Raw genomic sequence first — 27631 nt, 5'->3', positions numbered from 1 at the left:
TACTTTTTATTATCCTACTTTTGTTGATGTGAATTTGTTTTAAAAAAAAAAAAGAATGAAGGTTATTGCAAGCAGAAAAAACTTTTGTTCATTTTAACTATTTTATAGGGTGTATTCGATTAATCGAACAAACTATTTGATGGATTACTTGATAACTAAAATATTCGATAGCTGCAGCCCCATTGCGTGTTAGAACCATGTGATTCCTCTTTGCCAATCAGTAAAGAAGGGTATTATAACAAAAAAGAAGGTACCATTGAATGTAATGAAATTACTGATATATCATTATTATAACTGCAACAATACTAATTCTACTTTTTTGTCATATATATATATATATATATATATACATACATATATATACTGTATATATTTGTATAAAATATGTATATAATGTTTTTTACATATAATTTTAATTTTTTTGGTACAGATACAGGAGGGTAGTAGTGCCCTTGTGCAAGCCTCCATTAGATCAAAAATATGTTGTATTTAATTTTAAAAGCTACCTTAGTTGATCAAATACATTTTTTAGTGCAATAAACACAAGACAGTCCTAATGAACAGGCCTATTTATAAACAGCATCCACCTCCAGAAATGTTAATCTCCCCTCAATAAAGGATAGGCCGGTCTTGGCAGTATAGAGACCAGGGGGGAAAAAACGCCAGGTAATCAAAATCTTTGTTTCATGTCAGCCATCGATTGAACTCTTCCCTTCTCGTCTTCTTTTTCTTCCTCCTCCTTGGCGTCACAGTGCATGCCAGGCTTCGTAGGGACCAACTGCTCGGACGAGATCAATGAGTGTTTCTCCCAGCCGTGCCAGAACGGGGGCACCTGCATTGACCTGATCAATACCTACAAATGCTCCTGTCCCCGAGGGACCCAAGGTCAGCAGGCCCAACACACACATACCACTCGCCATCCTCTCCTCACTTAATTAATTAGGAAAATACCCCTGTCATCTTTCCTCTCTTTCACCCTTCAATTATCCTGCAAAATATGCCAAAATTGTTCCCGATTTCCTGTGCCTACACTAGGCGTGAACTGCGAGATCAACATCGATGACTGCACCCCGTTTGCCGATCCCGTCACCAAAGAGCCCAAGTGTTTTAACCACGGGAAATGTGTGGACGGGGTAGGGGGCTACCACTGCATCTGCCCACCAGGATACGTGGGAGAGCGGTGCGAGGGGGACGTCAACGAGTGTCTATCCAACCCCTGCGACCCGCGGGGCACACACAGATGCATCCAGTTAGCCAACAACTACCGCTGCGAGTGTCGCACCGGATTCACTGGTACAAAAACACACACACACACACACACTCTGTGTGGGCGCTGTTTGGTGGCATTTTTCATTTATTGATTTTGTTCATATGTGGGGATTAAGAGGGATGTATTTTTGCGTGCATGTTTTTTGTTGGTTTGGTATAATCCCCGCTGATTTTAAATGAAACCCAACACAATATTGCCGAGGTCAAATCAATTCCCAGTTCATGTGACAACTCTATTGATTTGAAATCATAAGCAATCCAAATTGCATGACATAACTGGCGGATAAACATGATCTGTTACAACTGTCATCTGATTAAGTTCCTAAATTATTTATTATAAGAGCACAAGTATATGTAGTACAATTAAACACATATTTATTTGGTCCATACCACAGTCATTTTGTATTTAATCTAATTAATAATATATGTACTGTATGTATGTATGTATGTTGTGTATATATATATATGTATGTATATATAAAAATATATACATATATATTTTATTATATAAGTATTTATTGCCAACACTACTTAATTTAATTGATTGTACTTTTTTATTAAGTATTTTATTATAATAATTAGACATAATTTGTTTTATAATTTGCATCACTATTTTTTATACAGTGCTTCTCCCAGGGCCATATTTGGCCCACCACAATTTATGTAGTTAGGTCTTAATCTTTCTTACTAAATATATTTGTTCTTTCAACTTTGACAAAAAAATGCATGTACTGCATTAAATTGTGTATCTTTTAAACTTTAATATTATCTGTACACACAAGAAATATATTACTATTTATGTAAACAAAAATACATAAATATTTTTTTGTCACCTTGACTTATGATTGCAAAGCAATTTATTCATCAATTTGTATGTAAAACATATCTAATAATTCAATGCACAGGCAATAATATATTTTATAATTAATAATACTATCATGAGGCAATCATACATTTATATTCACATATATTCACTGTTACAAGCGGCCCTCGGAAGTTAGCCATAACTGCAATGTGGCCATCTATTATAGTGTATCAAGAATATCAATCCATTCTTAAGAGACATCCAAAAAACGTACTACCTACCATTGTAGACGACCTACTATTGTGGTCGTCTACAACTATGGATTTATAGTTTGCCTATTTGTGATGTGACTGCAGGTCAGCGCTGTGACGCTGTGTTCGATGGCTGTAAGGGTAGACCTTGTCGTAATGGGGGCACCTGTGCTGTCGCCAGTAACACCCCACATGGCTTCATATGCAAATGCCCTCCGGTAAGTCTGCGCACATACACTCTCACACACAGCGCACAAGGAGTATGTATTACAAACCCCGTTTCCATATGAGTTGGGAAATTGTGTTAGATGTAAATATAAACGGAATGCAATGATTGATTTGCACATCCTTTTCAACCCATATTCAGTTGAATGCACTACAAAGACAAGATATTTGATGTTCAAACTCATAAACTTTATTTTTTTTTTGCAAATAATATTTAGCTTAGAATTTCATGGCTGCAACACATGCCAAAGTAGTTGGGAAAGGGCATGTTCACCACTGTGTTACATGGCCTTTCCTTTTAACAACACTCAGTAAACGTTTGGGAACTGAGGAGACACATTTTTTAAGCTTCTCAGGTGGAATTATTTCCCATTCTTGCTTGATGTACAGCTTAAGTTGTTCAACAGTCCGGGGGTCTCCCTTGTGCTATTTTAGGCTTCATAATGCGCCACACATTTTCAATGGGAGACAGGTCTGGACTACAGGCAGGCCAGTCTCGTACCTGCACTCTTTTACTATGAAGCCACGTTGATGTAACACGTGGCTTGGCATTGTCTTGCTGAAATAAGCAGGGGCGTCCATGGTAACGTTGCTTGGATGGCAACATATGTTGCTCCAAAACCTGTATGTACCTTTCAGCATTAATGGCGCCTTCACAAATGTGTAAGTTACCCATGTCTTGGGCCCTAATACACCCCCATACCATCACAGATGCTGGCTTTTCAACTTTGCGCCTATAACAATCCGGATGGTTCTTTTCCTCTTTGGTCCGGAGGACACGACGTCCACAGTTTCCAAAAAGAATTTGAAATGTGGACTCGTCAGACCACAGAACACTTTTCTACTTTGTATCAGTCCATCTTAGATGAGCTCAGGCCCAGCGAAGCCGACGGCGTTTCTGGGTGTTGTTGGTAAACGGTTTTCGCCTTGCATAGGAGAGTTTTAACTTGCACTTACAGATGTAGCGACCAACTGTAGTTACTGACAGTGGGTTTCTGAAGTGTTCCTGAGCCCATGTGGTGATATCCTTTACACACTGATGTCGCTTGTTGATGCAGTACAGCCTGAGGGATCGAAGGTCACGGGCTTAGCTGCTTACGTGCAGTGATTTCTCCAGATTCTCTGAACCCTTTGATGATATTACGGAGCGTAGATGGTGAAATCCCTAAATTCCTTGCAATAGCTGGTTGAGAAAGCTTTTTCTTAAACTTTTCAACAATTTGCTCACGCATTTGTTGACAAAGTGGTGACCCTCGCCCCATCCTTGTTTGTGAATGACTGAGCATTTCATGGAATCTACTTTTATACCCAATCATGGCACCCACCTGTTCCCAATTTGCCTGTTCACCTGTGGGATGTTCCAAATAAGTGTTTGATGAGCATTCCTCAACTTTATCAGTATTTATTGCCACCTTTCCCAACTTCTTTGTCACGTGTTGCTGGCATCAAATTCTAAAGTTAATGATTATTTGCAAAAAAAAAAAGTTGTCTTTGTAGCATATTCAACTGAATATGGCTTGAAAATGATTTGCAAATCATTGTATTCCGTTTATATTTACATCTAACACAATTTCCCAACTCATATGGAAACGGGGTTTGTACCTTTATTCATCTTAATTAATCATGCAGGGTTTTACTGGCTCCACATGCGAATATGACGCCCAGGCTTGCGGCAGCCTCCACTGCCGCAACGGAGGCACGTGCATCTCCGGCCAAAAAAGCCCCAAGTGTTTCTGCACGCCGTCATTCACGGGACCCCAGTGCCAGTATCCCACCGACAGCCCCTGCAACTCCAACCCCTGCTACAACTTTGCCACGTGCGAGAACGCCTCGGAGGAGCCCTTCTACCACTGCGTCTGCCCCGCCAACTTCAACGGCCTCTGGTGCCACATCCTAGATTACAGCTCCCGGGGGGGTCCTGGCCATGACATCACGCCGCCGCCGTCTGTGGAGGTGGACGTCGCCTGCGAGATCCCGCAGTGCGAGGAGCGCAAGCACAACCAGGTGTGCGACGGGCTGTGCAACAACCACGCGTGCGGCTGGGACTACGGCGACTGCTCGCTCAACTTCGACGACCCGTGGAAGAACTGCTCGGCCTCGCTGCAGTGCTGGCGCTACTTCAACGACGGCAAGTGCGACTCGCAATGTGACAACGCTGGATGCCTCTATGACGGATTTGACTGCCAGAACCTGGAAGGACAATGCAAGTAAGTACTACATATATTACAAACTACACTGCAAAAAGTCAGTGTTCAAAAACAAGAAAAAAAAATACAAAAATGAGGGGTATTTTATTTGAACTAAGCAAAATTATCTGCCAATAGAACAACACAATTTGGCTTGTCAAGACTTTCCAAAACAAGTAAAATTAGCTAACCTCAATGAACCCCAAAATACCTTAAAATAATTATATTCTCACTAGTAACAACTAGGGATGTCCGATAATATCGGAAATTATCTGTATCGTTTTTTTTATTATCTGTATCGGGTTTTTTTTGGTTTTTTTTATTAAATCAACATAAAAAACACAAGATACACTTACAATTAGTGCACCAACCCAAAAAACCTCCCTCCCCCCATTTCTTTCTGTTATCAATATTCTGGTTCCTACGTTATATATCAATATATATCAATACAGTCTGCAAGGGATACAGTCCGTAAACACACATGATTGTGCGTGCTGCTGGTCCACTAATAGTACTAACCTTTAACAGTTAATTTTACTCATTTTCATTAATTACTAGTTTCTATGTAACTGTTTTTATATTGTTTTACTTTCTTTTTTATTCAAGAAAATGTTTTTAATTTAGTTATCTTTTTTTTTTTTTTTTTTTTTTTTAAAGTACCTTATCTTCACCATACATGGTTGTCCAAATTAGGCATAATAATGTGTTAATTCCACGACTGCATATATCGGTTGATATCGGTATCGGTTGATATCGGTATCGGTAATTAAAGAGTTGGACAATATCGGAATATCGGATATCGGCAAAAAGCCATTATCGGACATCCCTAGTAACAACTGTACTACTATATGAGTACGTATTTTCTATTGTATCATTGAAAATAAAACTGTTTTAATTATGAGACACAATTGTGTCAGTCATGATTTTTTTTTTACATGCTTGAAATAAGAACTTATTACTTTAAAAAAGTAGTTTTATACTTGTGAGTGTTGATGACACAGCTTTGCAACAGTTGATATTCTAGTTTCAAGCATGTTTTACTCAATATAGGTCATCAAATCTCAGCAACAAGCTGTAATATCTTACTGAGATCATTTAGGACCAAAACCCTTTAAATAAGTAAAACACTCTAACATCAAATCTGCTTAGTGAGAAGAATTATCTTATCAGACAGAAAATAAGCAAATATCACCCTTATTTGAGATATTTAATCTTACTTAGATTTCAGTTTTTGCAGTGTAATACAGCCACTCAACAGTCTATCAACATGTTCTGCTCCAAAACTTGGATATACTTTAGAGAAGTTCATGTACAGCTTGTATGGAAGCATAGATGTACTGAAAATAGGTCAACGCACAGCCGTTATTGTGTGAATAGCTGGTAATAATTGTGTCTTGCCTAGATAATATCGGCAGTCCGATATTATCGGACATCCCTACTTTGGCCACATTTTGGACATGATCATTGTAAAGTTTTGTTGCCAGCTTTTGATACAATTAGGGTTGTGTTGACTCATTTTCAGTGGATAATACATCTACACTCAGGACTTTGCTGGCTTTTTTTGGTGATTGTTGCGTCCTGAGTTGCTTGATTTCGCAGAAACATTTTCAAAAAAGTTGCAATGTTTTAAGGCTTATTGGTTTTTTTTATGAATCTGTAGTCAGTGCCCACACTTTCGGTGAGAACATTGGGATTTGTGTTTATAAGTTAGTTGGTGATGACTAATAAATGAATGTATGAATGAATCATTGTCAATGTAAACAAGGAAGTGATGAGGTGGGGCGATGCGGTAAGACTTTTGAATGGTTGGGCAGATGCGTTGCGTTTGAGTGCTGCTGTGACAAATATGATAATAATCTGATAAATTTCAAAATCCTGGAGGGACTGTATACTGTTGTACAAGATGTGAAGTGAAGTAAATTACATTTATATAGCGCTTTTCTCTAGTGACTCAGGGCGCGTTACATAGTGAAACCCATTATCTAAGTTACATTTAAACCAGTGTGGGTGGCATTCGGAGAAGGTGGGTAAAGGATCTTGCCCGAGGACACAACGGTAGTGACTAGGATGGCCGAAGCGGAGATCGAACCTGGAACCGTCAAGTTACTGGCACGACTGGTCTACCAACCGAACTACGCCGCCCAGATGTACATTGACTACTTTTAAGTACATCCAAATTTAAATATTTTTCTACTCACCATATCTGACAAATGAGTACAGCCCTCCCATTTCAGCAAGCATTCTTAAGACAGTATATATTGTCAAGGGACAATACTAGAGTAAGCAAATGTAGATAAACTTTAGAGTAGACAATGTACAGTTTGTATAGCAGTATGGATTTAATATCTACTGAAAATGAGTCAACACTCAGCCATTATTGTCTAAAATTGCTGGGAACGCACTTTTTTTTTCTGCAGCCCTTTATACGACCAGTACTGCAAGGATCACTATGCCGACAACCACTGCGACCAAGGCTGCAACAACGCCGAGTGCGAGTGGGACGGCTTGGACTGTGCCAACAACATGCCAGAGAAGTTCGCCATGGGCCAGTTGGTTGTAGTGGTCCACATCGCGCCCGAGCAGCTCCTCAACAACTCGTTTGGCTTCCTGCGCGAGCTCAGCCGTGTCCTCCGCACCAACGTGGTGTTCAGGAAGGACGTGGAGGGCGGCACCATGGTTTATCCCTACTACGGCAACGAGCAGGAGCTGAAAAAGTACAATGTCAAGCGCTCAGTAGACAGTTGGTCAGAGGTTCCGGTCAAGGTGCTGACTATAGCTAAGAGGAGCTTGTATCACGCAGCAGGGGGGCACTGGAGGACGAAGAGGGAGCTGGATCACTTGCAGATAAAAGGGTGAGCCTATTTCAAATATTTCGGCCAATGTTTCGAAAGACAAACAATTATCTGAAGGGTTTCTCTTCTCCTTGCAGTTCAATTGTGCACTTGGAGGTGGATAACCGTCAGTGCATCCAGCAGTCCAGTGAGTGTTTCCAGAGCACCACGGATGCCGCTGCCTTCCTCGGGGCATTGGCTTCCAGTGGCAAACTGGATGTTCCCTACACCATTGAAGCTGTTTATAGTAAGTTAACTCAAAATCATCTTCAGGTTTGATCCTAAAGCATCAGACATGGATTGGTTTCTATTGATTGTTCTCTCGTCATTCGCCCACACCCCTACAGTGTTTTTTGTGTGTGCACAGAACATTTTTCAGGCATGTGATTTTTCCGTCTAAAGTCGGAATTCCGTCTTTTTTAATCTCGGGGGGAAAAAAAATTATCTCCCGTTTTTCGGGGTTTTTTTCCGACCCTAAATCAAGATTCGAGACGTAGTTTATATTACGCCGTAGTTGATTGGTCGATATGTTCCTTGTGGCCAATCAGGACATCTGTTATGAATGATGACGTTAATAACGTCATCATACCGCCATTTTCCATATGTAAACGATGTCGGTTCTCGAGAGAAAGGACGCTTTACGAGTAAAATAAATTGATAAACATGTCAAAAATATGTTTCGATGGGACTGGATGGAAAGGGAAATCACTGATACTGTTGGGAAGAAGGATGTTACGACTTTGTTCGGTGATTTTATTCGGAAAATCGATCGTCCCGGAAAGGTTTTGTGCACGTGGTGTCATGATAATATTGACTATGGATCACGAGGTTTCAAGGCTTTGGAAGTACATGCGAAACGCCCAAAACATATGAAACAACTTGAAGCAAGGAAAACCAACTTTTCACTAGCTGGTACTTTTGGATGTCAACCGAAAGTGAGCAAACCTTACGGACTTCATCCTTTGTTTACATCAAGAGGAAAGATCCACCCAAACTACCCACTTCAGTTGCAGACAGGGTTGTTAATAATGAGGTAAGCTAAAAAAATATTTGCTTGCGAAATACGCATGTTTGTTTTAAATATTAACCAATTATTGCTTTGCGAAATATAAATGAGTTTTTCTAAAAATAAAAAGCCACGTGAAAATATATTATGAAATTACAGAAATTCAAAGAGTCGCATTATTGAATCCAGTTAACAATTTATTTGAAATAAATTTGCATATAATACTATTTTGTAATATTAAGTTCTTATGTAGTCTCTTGAAACTATTGTCAGTGGTGTAACAATCTTGAAGGTAAATATTTTCACACTTGTTTCATGCAAAATGTCAGTGTCCTCACATTATTATTATTTCCTATATTCAAATATGAGTAAACAATACTAAACACGTTTAATTATTTTCATAAATTTATATCCTATTTTGGCGAAAAGAATGAAATGTTTACCTTTGGTATTTTGTTAAATACATTTGCAAGGAAAGCTCATGTTAGGGCTGGGCTCTCTGAGAAAGCTAATGTGTGAAGTGAACTGAAGTAATGTGGTAATACTGTAAATAAACTGTAGATAATAACACTGATCAATGTGACACCTGTGGATGTGAAATGAACACAAGATGTAAATATTAGTGACTAAATACTGTTGGGACTGAACCATATACAGTGATTCATTAGGATGATTGGGTTATGTATGTTCTATTAATGATGTTTTCATGTCTTTAAACACTAAAATATTTTCTTCAAATGGTGCTGTCTTTGTTAATTTTAGCATGTTAAATTGGTGAAAAACCAGGAGCTTCGGGGGGCGTTGCCCCCCTTGTCCCCCCACCAGCCCACCAGGGCACTGGTGGGGGGACCTGGCTGGACCTGGCTGGGGGCCTTCGTCCCCCAGACCTCCGGAAATGTTTTCAGTCTTTTTCATTGTGGTCAAATCACATGCCTGATTTTTATTTGCAACACCGTGTTCACATTTTAGCTTTACTGCAGTACTTGCCAAAAATAGTGATAAAATGAAACTGTAATCTTCTTAATTTCCCCCTAACCTCTAATTTGTTGAAGTTAGGAAAGTACAAATAAAATATCTGAGCAATATAATCTAAATGTTGTTTGTCATTATATCTAGGGCGTTTATATACTGAATTATTAGCGCTAATGACAACATATATATATATATATATATATATATATATATATATATATATATATATATATATATATATATATATATACACACATATATATATATATACATATATATACATATAACACATAGTTGACGCAGGGGTAGATCTTGTTTTGTTTTTTTCCTGAGACCATGGATCTTTGGCTCGAAAATGTTGGTGACCACTGCCGTACTGTAATACAGATACTTACTTTAGCTCAAAAATATGTGCAATTTCCTTATATCGGCATATTTTTACATATTAGCTGGTAGTCAAAAGCGAAAAACTGAGGACCTGTGATATGAATTTATGATACAAAATATTTAAACGTGAAATTTGAAGCGTGGTTTGGCGAGGGATGAAATGAAAAGCATAAAATGCAACTCCATCTTGTGGAGTTAATAAAAAACTAGGAAGTAGGAAGTTGCCTACAGCCACATCTGATCATTCCAATGTTTTTTTAAAGGCGCTAATTACAGACTCCAGCAGTTATTTACTTTTGTTGAGCACACACCTGGCAACTATAGGAGACTCAGCAATATGTAGGTGCTAACTGGAGCTTTCATGCTACGATCCCGCCAGGCCTTGTTCTGCAGTCTTTGCATACGTGATCATACACACAGGTGGGACGCGTGCCTTGCACACATGAAAAGTGAAAATATCCCCGACACCCCCCAGTCAGGTCCTAACCCTAACGCTCTTTGATTGTGTATTTGTTATGCAGCAAAGAACAAATGCAGTTGTGAATCTCATGGCCTAAACAATCAATCCTTTCCTCGCGGTCTAAATCCACTGGCTTCAGGCTCCAAAATGGTTAATTGCTGCAAATCAACTTGTTCCCCCAGCCCCACCTCACTCACTCACTCACTCAAAGCATACAGCTCTCCATCTCTTTTGCTTTCTCAGACATGTTCACATGCGTGCGCACACACACACACTCTCCACGTGCCCGTACGCCCACGCACGCCTCATCCAGCAGCGTAAGGGGCTGCTGCAACCTTCACCTCAGTGAATGTAATACCAGGACTTAATGCATCTCCAAGGGTTTAGGTTGGGGGGGGGTGAGTTTATCATTTCAAAATCGTTAGTGGAAAAAAAAAGGAAGGGGAAAAATTGATCGGGAGTGTGCTAGAAGTTGGGAGTCTTTGTTATCTGGAAAATCCTAATAAATCCTCCGTCTTTACAGCTTAAAGCGCGTGCAGTAATTTGAAGTTCATTAATCCCCTTCCCTTTTTTCTCTTAAAGAAGAAATGGTAAAGTTGTCTCTCGGTACCCTGAGTTGAAAAGGGAGTTAGGAGGTGGTAGTGGTCTTTTTCCCCCTTTTTTGTCTTTTTTTTTTTTATCACGCCCCATCCTTTTTTCTTTTTTTTATGAAAAGCGTTTAGCAATTGTGATTATTGCAGAACAGATAGCCAAAGATAGCTTTACAAAGCATTTCGGAGGAGGACCCAGCGAGCGAACCAGCTCTGCTCGCACGCTCACTTCTGGTCTGTCCGTAGTTGGTCCATGTCTGTCCCCCCGCCCCCAGCCCGCCGTGACCATGTTGTGCCTTCTCCTGCCAGGCGGTGCAGACCCTCAGCCGTCTCAGGAACTCTATCCCATCTACGTGGTCGTAGGCGCTCTGCTGATGCTGGCCTTCGCCGGAGTGGGCATGGTCGCTGCCCGTAAGCGGCGCCACGAACACGGACGCCTTTGGCTCCCCGAAGGCTTTAAGACGACGGAGACCAGCAAAAAGAAAAGACGGGAGCCCGTCGGGGAGGACTCGGTGGGATTAAAGTAAGTTTCCGTTCTGTCATTGTTTTAGGTGAAGGATTTTGTCTAAAGGACGGCGGCGGGTGTGACCCATGACCCTTGAAATTTGGGGGCAAAGCAGGATTTTGCCGGATCATTAATGATAATGATACAGGCGGTTGAGGAGCTCTTTAATTGACATGGTGGACAGAGGGGTGGGGGAATGCATGTGATCAATGCTTTTGGGTGCTTCTTTTTTTTTTTAAACCACGAACGCTGCGCAGATGGAGGAGTTCACCGCATTCTCTTCTTCATCACAGGCCGCTGAAAAACACCTCGGACATTTCGCTCATGGACGACGGCCACAACGATTGGGGAGAAGACGAGCCTTCAGATGCCAAACGCTTCAGGGTAAGAAACTGGACAAATTTCTACCCATTTTTTGCAGTTCTTTTACTTATACATTGTACATCACTCTGGATTAAAATGACTTTTTGTGCGTTTTCTGATTTTAATCCGATCTTTTTCTTTTCTTACCCTCCAAACCTTGCTCCGTCCCCCCTCCTCGCAACAGCACTTTGACGAGCAAGCTGTCCTGGAGGTGGATGACAAGAAGGACAACCGACAGTGGACCCAACAGCACCTGGACGCTGCCGACCTGCGCATCCCCTCCATCGCGCCCACACCCCCCCAGGGCGAGATTGAGAACGACTGCATGGACGTTAACGTTCGGGGTCCAGGTGGGTGAACTCGGCTCGCATCGTTACCAATTATTAGGACTTCGTTTGTGTGTGGGATATTTATTTATTTATTAATACATACATTAATGAACATTTGTATACTTCTGTACATACTACAAATTAGCCTGATTATAGCATAGTTGTATTATTTATGTAATTTATTTGTATTTTCATTTTTTATTTTTTTTAACAGGAAAAATCCCATCAAAAATAATTATCTTTTGTGATCTTGAATTGTCCATACACATCCAAAAATATATCAGAGACTCTTTAAATTACTAAACAAATCTTTGTATTTTTGGTTAATTTGAAAAAAATATAACTTTTATTATTTGCCTACGCCAAAAAGCTTATGGCCTTCATTTTTGTAATCTGTTTGTGTGCAACTTCATATTTGTGCATAAATGTTCATGACATTGTTAAAAAATGATTGTAAAGAACTCGATTTGATGCAACGGCTGCTGAAGCACAATCACAGTTTATTGCGGATCTTGCAGTGCATTATGCAACAATTTAAATTGAACTGGAACAATCCAATTTGAACATGTTAGGATGCTTGTTTCCTTATGAAATCTAATCAGATGAGGTTTTAATGCTTTAATTTCATTACGTGTGGCCACAGTTTACCATATAAATCAAATGATCAGGATCCGTGCCATATCATCAGACCCGTGTTATGATTTGTTGTGCTTATAAAGGATCTCGTTACATTTTGTTCTCTCGGATCAACTGGATGAAACGTTGGCGCTTTTTGGCTACAGTATTAAGATCCTCGATTGTGAGCATATTGATTTTCCAGGTGCTAAAAGCCTTGGGGTATACTGATTAGTCCTGCCTATCTAGCTTAAAAATGCTAGTTGGGTGTCTGTTTTCATGTCAAATTAGCCTAGTATTCACATTGCTGGTGTGTGATTTGCGTTGGCGTGCGTGCACAAGTGGGAGTTGCCAGAAGCCCGGGGGTCCTCAGGGTGAGGGATCTTCTTCAAAGCAGCCGGCGCCTAGGGGCGGGAAACGCTGATTCCTGATCAGATTCATCATTGGACTAGTAATGGGCCTCTTTTTTCACCCTCCTTTTTCTTTTCCACATTGCACAAAAAAAACAATGAAGGCATCACATTCCAAACCCAATGTTGCACTTAGCGCTGAATTCCCAGCAGAGAGGCTGTGACAAATCAAAGTAATAGGGTTAACAACCCGAGAGCACACTTTTTTCGCCCCCGTCGCGGATCGATGCACTTGAATCGACCAAATCTGCGGGATCTGCGGCTCACTATCCTTTTGAAGAGGGAAAAAGCTCATCCAAGTCGACGGACTGAGCTGCCTCTCACAGTCAGATATTCAGGTTTTGTGGGCTTCTTCTTTGGCCTCTATCCCCTCGGCTTCACTTTTTTTCTGAACCCTGTGCAGCGCGGGAGCCTTGATCAGAATCCGTTATTCGATTTGTTTGTTGCTTTGTTTTGATGGGCGCGCCGCTTTGAAGTGCATCTTGTTGTCTTCCTTCTGCTGAGCGTGCAGTCTTGGGACTTTTCCTTCACTCCCCCCTCCTTCTCTGTCCAGATGGATTCACACCCCTGATGATTGCGTCCTGCAGTGGCGGCGGCTTAGAAACGGGCAACAGCGAGGAGGAGGAGGACGCCTCGGCCAACGTGATCAATGACTTCATCTATCAGGGCGCCAACCTTCACAACCAGACCGACCGCACTGGCGAGACCGCGCTGCACCTGGCCGCTCGCTACGCCCGCTCCGACGCCGCCAAAAGGCTGCTGGAGGCCAGCGCTGATGCCAACATCCAGGACAACATGGGCAGGACGCCCCTGCATGCGGCCGTGGCAGCAGACGCCCAGGGTGTCTTCCAGGTCAGTGGAGGGTTATTTGGGACAAGTTGGATTTGTGCACTACATACACCAGGGGGTTCAAACAGTTTCCAACAAGGGCCACGCCATAACCCAAACATGAAAGGAAACAACGGAACAATGTTTATTTGTATTTCTTAACATATTTCTTACCTTGCTTTGCTTTTCATTAGGGATGTCCGATAATGGCTTTTTGCCGATATCCGATATTCCAATATTGTCCAACTCTTTAATTACAGATACCGATATCAACCGATACCGATATCAACCGATATATGCAGTCGTGGAATTAACACATTATTATGCCTAATTTGGACAACCAGGTATAGTGAAGATAAGGTACTTTTTAAAAAAATTAGTAATATAAGATAAATAAATTAAAAACATTTTCTTGAATAAAAAAGAAAGTACAACAATATAAAAACAGTTACATAGAAACTAATAATGAATGAAAATTAGTAAAATTAACTGTTAAATGTTAGTACTATTAGTGGACCAGCAGCACGCACAATCATGTGTGCTTACGGACTGTATTCCTTGCAGACTGTATTGATATATAACAGACCTGGGCATTCTGCGGCCCGCGGGCCGCATCCGGCCCTTTGTGCGTCCCTGTCCGGCCCGCGTGAGGCCAATTATAAATTACAAAATAAATTTTAAAAAGTATCTATGTCGAGTGTGCAATACAACGGTGCTGCTTTTGTTTTGAAAATCGTTATTTGTATTACTTCCGTGTGGACGTATGCGTGATTGTGAGTGAATGTGAACAACTGCAATTACAAAATAAAGTTGAAAAAACATCTATGTCCTGCGCGCAATACAACTGTGCTGCTTTTATTTTGAAAAGTATTATTTATGGGCGTGTGTCCGTGTGTAACCTGCGAGTGAAGGTGCACATGCAGCGACAAGTGATGCACGGTTTACACCCGAGACGCCAAAAAGAGAAAAGTTGATGAGGAATGCCGTGTTTTCAACAACACATGAACTGCAAAGCAACGTCCCCTCACCTAAGGTGCGTGCCTGCGCAATTGCGCACTGCTCAAGCGTCCGCTGCGCGCAGCAAGTATATGCCGCGCACCAAATCAAATCCCATCTGAATTCTAAACAAAATAAACATATTTATTCTATGGAATTTTGCAATGCAACTTTGAGTGACAGTGACAACAAGCGGCCCTAACGGTGCTCGTCAACACCGTTCAATTGAACACCGTTCAATTATTGTAACGTCTATCGAGATGCTTCGAGGACAGGAATTATATCGATCACTTTATTGAACAAAACTGTTTATATTCGGACATAACCACACCAAAAACATGAGTAAAACAATTCTATCTCGAAAAACTAGTCATTTTCTGCCGTACAAACCAGGCCAAAACCAACTTGTCATCTGTCACCAACACGCATAGCACTAAACCACTAGTGCGTTTAAGGCCACACAAAAAGTCGGACAACTCAAACACCACACAAAGTTACACTATGACTCCTCAGTCATACGTGTGCTTATTTTACTGTCATTTATTATTAATGTTAATTTATATATATTAGTCATGGAATGCTGTTACACACACTATGTTGAAGTATTACTATTATTATTATTATTATTATTATTATTATTTATCTTACGGTATATATCAAAAATAATATTGAGCAAAATTTAATTGAAATATTGTCGATGTGGCCCTCCAGCAGTGCTCGGGTAGCTCATGCGGCCCCCGGTAAAAATTAATTGCCCACCCCTGATATATAATGTAGGAACCAGAATATTATTAACAGAAAGAAACAACCCTTTTGTGTGAATGAGTGTAAATGGGGGAGGGAGGTTTTTTGGGTTGGTGCACTAATTGTAAGTGTATCTTGTGTTTTTTATGTTGATTTAATTAAAAAAAAACGATACCGATAATAAAAAAAACGATACCGATAATTTCCGATATTACATTTTAACGCATATATCGGCCGATAATATCGGCAGGCCGATATTATCGGACATCTCTACTTTTCATGTTTTTGTTTACTTCTTGTCTTTCCAAAAAAAAGCACATGCACTTTTGTCATGGCAAATTATGCAAATCAGACAATGAGATAGCCCCGCCTCCCCTCCCCTCACAACCCACCAGATGTCAGATTTGTAGAAAACTCCGGTCACATGTTTACCTTTTCAGTCACCCTTTCCTATGTTAATAATTAAGACGTATTACTCCCATAAGAAATCATGGAAATACAATTAATCAGTTCCATGGTCGAATTGTCCCCATTATAAAACATTTACTAGTTGTATGGGTGTGTGAAAAGAACCATTTTAGGTCTAATTAATGGATAAATGGATGTCCAGGATAGATGGTGTGAAATTTCAGAGGGGGACACAAGTGCCTTGAATACAGGGAGCGTGGTTTTAAGGAGAAGTCTTCAATTCGGCCTGTGAGACGGCACGAGTCCAATAAGCAATTTGGCCAAGTTAAAGTTAAAGTACCAATGATTGTCACACACACACTAGGTGTGGTGAAATTTGTCCTCTGCATTTGACCCATCCCCTTGTTCACCCCCTGGGAGGTGAGGGGAGCAGTGGGCAGCAGCGGTGCCATTTTGGTGATTTAACCCCCAATTCCAACCCTTGATGCTAAGTGCCAAGCAGGGAGGTAATGGGTCCCATTTTTATAGTCTTTGGTATGACTCGACCGGGGTTTGAGCTCACGACCTACCGATTTCAGGGCGGACTCTCCAACCCAGTGGTTCTTAACCTTGTTGGAGGTACCGAACCCCACCAGTTTCATATGCGCATTCACCGAACCCTTCTTTAGTGAAAAATAAAATGTAGGGTTTTTTTCAAATTCAAGACAAAGTTATATGTTTTTGATAACACTTTAGTATGGGGAACATATTCTAAGTAACAAAGACTTAATTTAGAGTTTTTTGGTTAGGGTTAGGGTTATAATAAGGCCATGCCGAATAAGGCATTAATAAGTAATTAATAATGACTAATTAAGAGCCAATATGTTACTAATTTGCATGTTAATAAGCAACTAATTAATGGTGAATATGTTCCCCATACTAAAGTGTTACCATGTTTTTTTACTAGTGCACAAAATGAACCGTGCATGAACATCACCTTGTTCAAACAACAAAACCAACACAGTGCATAAACTCGCAACAAATTACACACCTGCAAATCAGTCTGACTTCTGCTGTTGTCATATCCGTCATACACCGATAGGGAGAAGTTTTTATTTGCACGATGAGTCGGGTGTGTTTTGACCGCCGCCGAACCCCTAGGGTTCGATCGAACCCAGGTTAAGAACCACTGCTCTAACCACTAGGCCACTGAGTAGGCCATATTCATATAATATACAAATAGTCAGCAACTGATAGGTGCTATTTTGTCGCCATGTGGTGGCCAACTTAAAGTACTCAAGTCAGTGGCCATTAATTGTACAGCGATGTGAACTTGTGTACAGCATTCACTGACATGACCCATTCCAAACAACCTTTCCTAGTCATGATGCAGACAAAACAATTATACCAGCAGAAAAATTCAACAAACATAGTCACACATAACCCATCCTGCTCATTTAATGTTGTGGATATTATAAAAAAAAACTTCCAATCAGCATAAACAATCAAAACTACACCCGTTTAATCATCATCATCATCATCATCATCATCATCATCATCATCATCATCATCGTCATCCCATTACAAGGGATGATGAGAAAAATGCAAAACACTCTCTCTATTGCATGAGAAGGAACTCATCAATAACGAATTTTTTAAAAAGTACAATTGTGTAGTGGTAAAATAAATGAACTACATTAATAATGAATATGTTTCTTAACTAAACTGTCAATAAATTTAAAGTACAAATGAAAATACAGCTTCACCACTTTAGTCATAATTTTTGCGCTTAAGAAACTTCTCCATGAATTTATCTCCAGACTTCTTCCGTTTGTTTTGAGATTGTCTCTACTGCCACAATTGGTGGAAAAGTGTATTACAGCTGAGTACCGATGGGCCCATACAGCCCACAGCTGAGAAACAGATATTTTTTAGCGGCTCAATAGCTCACGGCCCAGAAATGGGCCCCATCCCTATGGTTAAGAAACACCGGTCTAGTCTACTACCATGCATTTGTAGTTGTCTAATAAGCTGATGTATCTCCCAATGAGTTGTACTTATATACTGTTATTGTTGTGATGGTCTCGACAGATTCTTATCAGGAACCGCGCCACCGACCTCGATGCCCGCATGCATGACGGCACCACTCCCCTAATCTTGGCTGCCCGGTTGGCAGTGGAAGGCATGGTGGATGAGCTCATCAACTGCCACGCCGATGTCAACGCCATCGATGATTTCGGTAAAGAGCTCACGCCGCTTCAAAGGATCTGAACGCATGCGCAATGAAGGTCTAGGTTTGATTGGCTCTCGTCGGTCCTGTCAGGTAAATCGGCGTTACACTGGGCCGCCGCTGTGAATAACGTGGAGGCAGCCATCGTGTTACTCAAGAGCGGCGCCAACAAGGACATGCAGAACAACAAGGTACCAAAACATTCCAACTTCATTCTGATTGATTTATTGATTGAAGCTTTTATTAGTAGATTGCACAGTACAGTACATATTCCGTACAATTGACCACTAAATGGTAAGACCCGAATAAGTTTTTCAACTTGTTAACGGGGTCCACGTAAATCAATTCATGGTACAAATATATACTATCAGCATAATACAGTCATCACACAAGTTAATAGAGCCGCTGCTCCTTCGCTTGGTAAGGAGCCAGCTTAGGTGGTTCGGGCATCTCGTGCGGACGCCTCACGAGCGTCTCCCTAGGGAGGTCCTCGTTGCACGTCCCACTGGGAGGAGACCCAGCGGCAGGCCAAGGACCAGATGGGGGGATTACATCTCCTCTCTGGCCTGGGAACGCTTCGGGATTCCCCAGGAGGAAGTCGCAAATGTTGCTCTGGAGAGGGAACTCTGGGGGTCTCTGCTGGAGCTGTTGTCCCCGCGACCCGATTCCGGATAAGCGGTTGAAGATGGATGGATGGACACAAGTTAATCATCAGAGTATATACATTGAATTATTTACAATCTGGGGGGTGGCGCTGAAACAGTGTAGGTCTGACTTGGTACACTGCAAAAACTGAAATCTAAGTAAGATGAAATATCTCAAATAAGGGTGATATTTGCTTATTTTCTGTCTGATAAGATAATTCTTCTCACTAGGCAGATTTTATGTTAGAGTGTTCTACTTGTTTTAAGGGTTTTGGTCCTAAATGATCTCAGTAAGATATTACAGCTTGTTGCTGAGATTTGATGACCTATATTGAGTAAAACATGCTTGAAACTAGAATATCAACTGTTGCAAAGCTGTGTCATCAACACTCACAAGTATAAAACTACTTTTTTAAAGTAATCATTTCTTACTTCAAGCATGAAAAGAAAAATCATGATGGCGAGCGCATATCATTATGTCAAGATAATGGCACTAGCATTTACTTCATTTAAGAATATTTTTCAACATATTGAGCAAAAAGGTCTCTTTTTTTCTACCAAGAAAAGTGCACTTGTTATTAGTGAGAATATACTTATTTTAAGCTATTTTTGGGTTTATTGAGGTTAGCTAATTTTACTTGTTTTGGAAAGTCTTGACAAGCCGAATTTTCTTGTTCTATTGGCAGATAATTTTGCTTAGTTCAAATAAAATACCCCTAATTTTTGTAATTTTTTTTCATGTTTTTGAACACTAGTTTTTGCAGTGTAGGATATGTACAGAGAGCAGTGAACAAAGTGAGTTCAGAAAGCATAAGAACAAGTATATACATTTGACTATTTACATTTGATTATATACAATCCGGGGAGGTGGGATGTGGTGGGGGGAGGGTGTTAGTCAAGGGTTGAAGTTGTCTGGAGGTGTTCTTTTAGTGCGGTTTTGAAGGAGGATAGAGATGCACTTTCTTTTACACCTGTTGGGAGTGCATTCCATATTGATGTGGCATAGAAGGAGAATGAGTTAAGACCTTTGTTAGATCGGAATCTGGGTTTAACGTAGTTAGTGTAGCTCCCCCTGGTGTTGTGGTTATGGCGGTCATTTACGTTATGGAAGTAGTTTGACATGTACTTCGGTATCAGGGAGGTGTAGCGGATTTTATAGACTAGGCTCAGTGCAAGTTGTTTTACTCTGTCCTCCACCCTGAGCCAGCCCACTTTGGAGAAGTGGGTAGGAGTGAGGTGTGATCTGGGGTGGAGGTCTAGAAGTAACCTGACTAGCTTGTTCTGGGATGTTTGGAGTCTAGATTTAAGGGTTTTGCAGGTGCTAGGGTACCAGGAGGTGCAAGCGATATCGAAAAAGCGTTGAACGTGTCATGTCTGTTGATCATGTTTTTGTTTGGCCATGTGCTGTTTGGTTTTTGGACACTTAGTTCCTGCTTTTTCACTCCCTTGTTTTGTCACCATGGCAACCATTAGTTTCACCTGTTTCACATTTTGAGTCACGCACCTGTTGTCACTAATCATGTCACCATTATTTAAGCTTGCAGTTGCCAGGCAGTCGGCCTGGCGACATTACCCCTGTTTATCTGATGATACCCATGCTACTCATGTTACCTGATATCGTAGTTCATGCCGTTCTTTCTGGTCACAGTAAGTGTTTATTTGTTTCATGTCCATAGTTTTGCCTTTGTGTTAGTTCTTTTGTTTTCATAGCCAAGTTTGTTCTCCGCCTTGTGCGCGCCTTTTGTTTGTACCCTTTTTGTAGTTTATAGTACCGTAATTTCCGGACTATAAGCCGCACCTGACTATAAGCCGCACCAGCTAAATTTAGGGGAAAATACAGATTGCTCCATATATAAGCCGCACCCGACTATAAGCCGCAGGGTTTTGATGTGTAATTAGCGTAGTATATAGGGGTTCCTGCTACCACGGAGGGGATTGTCGGGACAGAGATGACTGTTTGGGAACGCAAAGCGTCCCATTTATTAACAATAAATCTTTCAATCATTCAATCAAACTTTCACATCTTTGACATGGCGAACAGCATTCGTGCAGAGTACAAATAATACAACGGTGCAAAGTAATACAAAGTGCTCACCTGTACGTTATCAAAATAACCAGCCTACCGGTATATGAAAATTAAGTCTTTAATCATTGTGTCATCGTCTTCCTCCTGCGTACTAAAACCACCGAAATCCTCTTCGTCGGTGTCGGAGAAGAACAGGCCGTAAATAAGCCGCACCCTTGTATAAGCCGCAGGGACCAGAACGAGGGGAGAGAGTAGCGGCTTATAGTCCGGAAATTACGGTAATAATTAAACATGTATCTACCTCCATCCGATGTCCAGTCCAGTTTGTTTGCATCTTGGGAAAACAATCCTCGCAGGAAACTGCGCCAAAGTCCATGTCATGACAGAACGAGAGTTCCCGCTAGAATCTTCATGGTGCTTTTGTTGACCAGAGAGGAGATTCTGTAGAGAAATCTCGTTCGTTGGTTGACCTTTTTGATTACCTTGGTTGATGACATCTCCTTTGCGTCGTTAATGTGCTGTTTACTTCCTGTTCCCCTCAGGAGGAGACGCCGCTCTTCCTGGCAGCTCGGGAAGGAAGCTACGAGACCGCCAAGGTCCTCCTGGATCACTTCGCCAACCGAGAGATAACCGACCACATGGACCGCCTTCCGAGAGACATTGCCCAAGAGCGAATGCACCATGACATCGTGAGGCTGATGGACGAGTACAACCTGGTGCGAAGCCCTCCCATGCACGGGGGCTCCCTCAGCACGGCGTTGTCGCCCGCTCTCTGCTCGCCCAACGGCTACCTGGGCAACATGAAGCAGTCCCAGCCGCAGGGTCAAGGGCTGGGCAAAAAGGCCCGGAAGCCCGGTGCCAAAAGCTGCAAGGACAGCAAGGACATGAAAGTGAAGAAGAAGAACTCCCAGGACGGGAAGTCCGGCAACCTCCTGGACAGCTCGGCCGTGCTATCGCCGGTGGATTCGCTGGCATCGCCGCACGGCTACGGATCGGATGTGGCGTCCCCTCCCATGATGACGTCGCCGTTCCAGCAGTCGCCGCCCGTGTCGCTTAATCACCTCCAGGCCATGTCGGACGCGCACCTGGCCGTCAACCACATGGTGATGCCCAACAAGCAGGAGCTGGCGCGGATGCAGTTCGACCCGCTTCCTCCCCGCCTTACCCACCTGCCCGTGACAGGGTCGAGCGGGCAGTGCACCTTGACGGCCCAGTGCGATTGGCTCTCCAGGATGCACGGCAACATGAGCCAGTTTAACGCCTTAAGAGGAGGAGGGCAGGGGGGCTTGGGAATGATGACCACCCTTCACAACGGTCACCCTGCCAACATGTCTCAGATGATGACCTACACGGGGATTCAGAACGCCCGCCTCGCTCCTCAGCCTCACATCATGCAGCAGATGCAGAACCTCCAGCAGCTCCAGCAGCAACAAAGCATCCAGCTGCAGAACCAGAGCTCAAACACGAGCAACGGCCAGAACTTCATCAGCGGCGAGCTGAGTTCCCCGGAGCTCCAGCAAAGCAGCGGCACCTCCAGCATCCCCATCCGCACCATCCTGCCCCAGGAGGCCCAGATCATCACCCAGTCCATCCCCAGCACCCAGTTCCTCACCCCGCCCTCCCAGCACAGCTACACGGGCACCATGGACAACACCCCGAGCCATCAGGTCCAAGTGGCCGACCACCCCTTTCTGACACCTTCCCCGGGCTCCCCGGATCAATGGTCCAGCTCTTCTCCTCACTCCAACATGTCCGACTGGTCGGAGGGCATCTCCAGCCCGCCCACCAGCATGCAGTCTCAGATGGTGCACATTCCCGAACAGTTCAAATGAAAAAGTGATCCATATATTTTTATAATAAAAAAGGGCAAAGCTGTAAACAAGACTTAATAGAACACTTTATATGCTTTTATACTAACAGCATTTCATCAACTCTTTTTGTTTTTTTTATTTATTAATGTCTTATTTATACGCCTTGCCTGCCTACAGAAATTCGGGGTCTTTCTTCTCTTCTTTTGTGCTCATACACTGGCTATTTATTGTCGTCCGAGTCCCACTTCTCTTAATCTTTGTCTTATATATTTTTTGTATAATCTTGTTTATAGAGAAAATGGTGTTCAAGGGGCATTTCATAGTAAGTGTTAATCCGGGGTGTAAACGTAGAGTTTTTACCATTTCAATTTTTGTTACATTTTCCAAAAACAAGGAAGTATGCGAGACGTTGCATCCAGCGGTGATTGATGCTATGTTTGTACAGTTAAAGGCCATCTTGGAGATCGGCTGTTAAAAAGACAACTGGCCCTGTTTCGGCCACCGTTTATGTTGTTGTTAGTCCGGAGGGAGATCAAGGAAACGCCCCCCTCTCTCTCTCCTATACGTTTGAGCCTATGGCTGTGTTCTCTTCCCTCTCTGTAAATACTTTAGGTCATGCATTTCCCTTGTAAGCAGGATTTTGTTGAAGAAATCTGATGTCTTAAGCATTCATTGTTTTGCCTGTCAAATGTCAAACAGATGGTATAGTTTATATACTGCTTGTTTAGCCTTTTTTTTCCTGTTAAAGTTTGGACACCCTTGCTTTAAAGTGTCACATCGAATAGAGTATATATTTTGTATACCTCCCCCCCATTATGCAATCATTCATTTCAACTGTATAGCATTATAAATGTTGTCTTTTGGACATTAATATGTGTTTGAGTTCTGTTCATCTTTAAAATCCATTGACGCTTATGTTTGTTTATTGTCCATTTGCCATACTAAAACATAGTCCTTCAGTACTGTCTGAGACACAACCTGCAGGTTGTATTTTATTTTTTAAATTTGGTTGTAGTGACACTGTATATTTTCTCTCATGTACAAAGATACGACTGGCAAAACATATAACCCGTCAAAAACCCTCTGTCCTTTTTTTCAGTCTGTAAAAATGTTTCTTGATATAATAAATGGCACCTGTTTGTGTCTTAAAATTGACACGTCTTGCTTAAATCAGTTTATACAAAACTCAAAACCAGTGATGTTGGCACCTTGTGTACAAACCCCGTTTCCATATGAGGTGGGAAATTGTGTTAGATGTAAATATAAACGGAATACAATGACTTGCAAATCCTTTTCAACTAAATATTAGCTCATTTGGAATTTGATGCCTGCAACATGTTTTTCAAAAAAGCTGGCACAAGTGGCAAAAAAGACTGAGAAATATGAGGAATGCTCAGCAAACACTTACTTGGAACATCCCACAGGTGAACAGGCTACTTTGTGAACAAATGCATGAGCAAATTGTCGAACAGTTTAAGAACAACATTCATCAACAAGCTATTGCAAGGAATTTAGGGATTTCACCATCTATGGTCCGTGATATCAAAAGGTTCAGAGAAATCACTGCACGTAAGCGGCAAGGCAGGCGGTAGTGCATCAAAAACCGACATCATTGTGTAAAGGATATCAGCACATGGGCTCAGGAACACTTCAGAAAACCACTGTCAGTAACTACAGTTTGTCGCTACATCTGTAAGTGCAAGTTAAAACTCTACTACGCAAAGCAAAAACCATTTATCAACAACACCCAGAAACGCTACCGGCTTCGCTAGGCCTGAGCTCATCTAAGATGGACTGATGCAAAGTGGAAAAGTGTTCTGTGGTCTGACGAGTCCACATTTCAAATGTTTTTTTGGAAAATGTGGACGTCGTGAGCTCCGGACAAAAGAGGAAAAGAACCATCCGGACTGTTATAGACGCAAAGTTCAAAAGCCAGCTTCTGTGATGGTATGGGGGTGTATTAGTGCCCAAGGCATGGGTAACTTACACATTAATACTGAAAAGTACATACAGGTTTTGGAGCAACATATGTTGCCATCTAAGCAACGTATTTTTCATGGACGCCCCTGCTTATTTCAGCATGACAATGCCAAGCCACAGGCTTCGTAGTAAAAGAGTGTGGGTACTAGCAGGGGCGCCGCTAGGGATTTTGGGCCCCATGAAAATAATCTTTACAGGACCCCCTGTATTATAATTTCATCATCATTAGGGGCCTCTCTGGGCCCCCCTCCATCATGGGCCCCTAGAATCCGTCTCCTTTACCCCCCCTTTTCGGCACCCCTGGGTACTAGACTGGCCTGCCTGTGGTCCAGACCTGTCTCCCATTGAACATGTGTGGCGTATTATGAAGCCAGACCGCTCTGGCTGCAGAGCGGTCTGGGTCACAGAGCATTATATGCATTATATGCAAAATGCCCGAAGTTCTCTGCACAAAAATAATCCACGTCTTTACAGAGAGAATGCACAACGGGCCTGAGCTAGCTAATGTTAGCGTTGTATTAGCTAATGCTAATGTATCCAGTTAATCTGAAAGACAGTGCAAACTGCTTATTTCATTGTAACAATGCCGTTTAAGGACCTTGTCCGTATGTAGATACTGATCTCTTATCAGGCTGCAGTGCCCTCTGCTGGTTGTTCAGAGGATTGTGTAGGTCACATTTATTTGTGCATCTGGTTTGTGGGAGGAATGTCTCATCGACACAAAAGCAAAAAAGCGATCCACATATGCAAATTCAATACAAATACAAACACAAAATCAAGCATATTTATATTCAAATCTCAAAAATATATTTACAAATACACATTTATTTATACAAATTCTTGATTTATTTGTATGTCACATTTTTATATTTATAAATTGTATTTGTATATATTTTGAAATCTAAAAAATATATTTACAAATACGCGTTTATTTATGCAAATTATTTATGTATTTGTTCATCACATTTGTTTTTGTATATTTATTAATATATGCTTATGTATTAATCTCATATTGATATATACAAGTTGATGTGAGACAATTCTACTTCCATAAAAAAAAAACAGTCAGCGGGCACATAATCAGCCACCACTAGGAAGTCTGAAGGTCAACAATAACAAACTCATAACAATTTATTCATTATTTATGTAACGTTGAGAAAGTTGAAACGGGAGGCTTTTAATGCCCAAGCAGAAGTCGATACATCTGCTGTGTGCTGGCCACTCGTCATGATACTTCAAATGCAGTTACTGCCATCTTGTGGAGTTCATTAAAAAACAGCCGCAGCTGCACCCGGCGACTACAGTATAGTATATCAAACCGTAATTATAATATTATCACTTTTATTGCATTATTTATGAAATATATAGTGTTTTAGTGTTGTGACTAAGTGAGAGAACTAATCTGTGTTGAGTTTAATTGTTTAAATTCCTACATTACCTGAAGGCAACGCCTCTTATCCTTGTTTGCTAAACTGACTGTCATGATTCCACGTCTCTTTCATATACTTTTTTACAATGTTCTTGTAATCAGACAATGTTTTTCGGAATATTAAATGGAATTTTCTACCTGACATGTTTCGTAAATCAGCCATATCGGATCATCGCAAAAATAAATAACCACATCATAGCCTGGGACAACGCTAAAAATCATTGGGACAGACAGTAACAAAGCATGCAAAGCATACTTGGTCAACAGCCATACAGGTCACACTGAGCGTGGCCGTATAAACAACTTTAACACTGTTACAAATATGCGCCACACTGTGAACCCACACCAAACAAGAATGACAAACACATTTCGAGAGAACATGTATGTAACACAACATAAACACAACAGAACAAATACCCAGAACCCCTTGCGGCACTAACTCTTCCGAGACGCTACAATATACATCTCCCGAATTCGGAGGTCTCAAGGTTGACAAGTATGCTTCCGGCTCAGCTCCTTCCTCACCACAACGGATCGAAACAATCGATCAAACATGTCGGGTAAAGATGTATTAATATACCGAAAAATATTGTCTGATTACCAGAAAAATGTAAACGTATATAAATATGAAGACGTAATGAACCTTCTTGAGCACGTCCCTTTCAATTGATGGCACGCACCCCACGCAAAAATCGGGAAAAAAGTCTGGATCTAAAAGAAAAGGATTTCCATCCATCCATCCATTTTCTACCGCTTGTCCCTTTTGAGGTGGCGTGGTTGGGAGGTGACAACCTTGAGACCTCCGAATTTGGGAGATGGGGGGGGTGTTGAGGTGGAGGGGAGGGGTTGAGGTGGGCGGGGTTTGGTGATAGCGGGGGGGTGTATATTGTAGCGTCCCGGAAGAGTTAGTGCTGCAAGGGGTTCTGGGTATTTGTTCTGTTGTGTTTATGTTGTGTTACGGTGCGGATGTTCTCCCGAAATGAGTTTGTCATTCTTGTTTGGTGTGGGTTCACAGTGTGGCGCATATTTGGAACAGTGTTAAAGTTGTTTATACGGCCACCCTCAGTGTGACCTGTATGGCTGTTGATCAAGTATGCATTGCATTCACTTATGCGTGTGTAAAAGCCACATACCTGTATATTATGTGGCTGGGCCGGCACGCTGTTTGTATGGAGGAAAAGCGGATGTGATGACAAGTTGTAGAGGATGCTAAAGGCAGTGCCTTTAAGACACGCCCCCAATATTGTTGTCCGGGTGGAAATCGGGAGACATTCGGGAGAATGGTTGCACCGGGAGATTTTTAGGGAGGGGCACTGAAATTCGGGAGTCTCCCGGGAAAATCGGGAGGGTTG

At 41.7% G+C, this 27631-nt stretch overlaps 1 protein-coding gene across 1 annotated transcript in view; it reads left to right on the top strand.

The window, feature by feature from the left end:
- The window catches only part of LOC133632223 (neurogenic locus notch homolog protein 1-like), a 56225-nt gene extending 32206 nt beyond the window's left edge, over window positions 1-24019 (top strand). The window contains exons 20-32 of the mRNA XM_062024527.1: window positions 753-885; window positions 1036-1293; window positions 2431-2543; window positions 4180-4757; window positions 7154-7588; window positions 7666-7814; window positions 11292-11505; window positions 11781-11871; window positions 12035-12200; window positions 13758-14056; window positions 18251-18398; window positions 18483-18580; window positions 21602-24019. Of these exons, the coding sequence (XP_061880511.1) occupies window positions 753-885; window positions 1036-1293; window positions 2431-2543; window positions 4180-4757; window positions 7154-7588; window positions 7666-7814; window positions 11292-11505; window positions 11781-11871; window positions 12035-12200; window positions 13758-14056; window positions 18251-18398; window positions 18483-18580; window positions 21602-22891 (3972 nt within the window). The 3' untranslated portion in view covers window positions 22892-24019. The remainder of the gene's footprint in view (window positions 1-752; window positions 886-1035; window positions 1294-2430; window positions 2544-4179; window positions 4758-7153; window positions 7589-7665; window positions 7815-11291; window positions 11506-11780; window positions 11872-12034; window positions 12201-13757; window positions 14057-18250; window positions 18399-18482; window positions 18581-21601) is intronic.
- The last annotated feature ends 3612 nt before the right edge of the window (window positions 24020-27631 follow it).

Source organism: Entelurus aequoreus, linkage group LG17 (assembly GCF_033978785.1).
Source record: "Entelurus aequoreus isolate RoL-2023_Sb linkage group LG17, RoL_Eaeq_v1.1, whole genome shotgun sequence".
NCBI classification, from domain to species: Eukaryota; Metazoa; Chordata; class Actinopteri; order Syngnathiformes; family Syngnathidae; genus Entelurus; species Entelurus aequoreus.
Note: the sequence above shows the minus strand (reverse complement) of the source record. Positions and strands in the feature narration are given on the sequence as shown.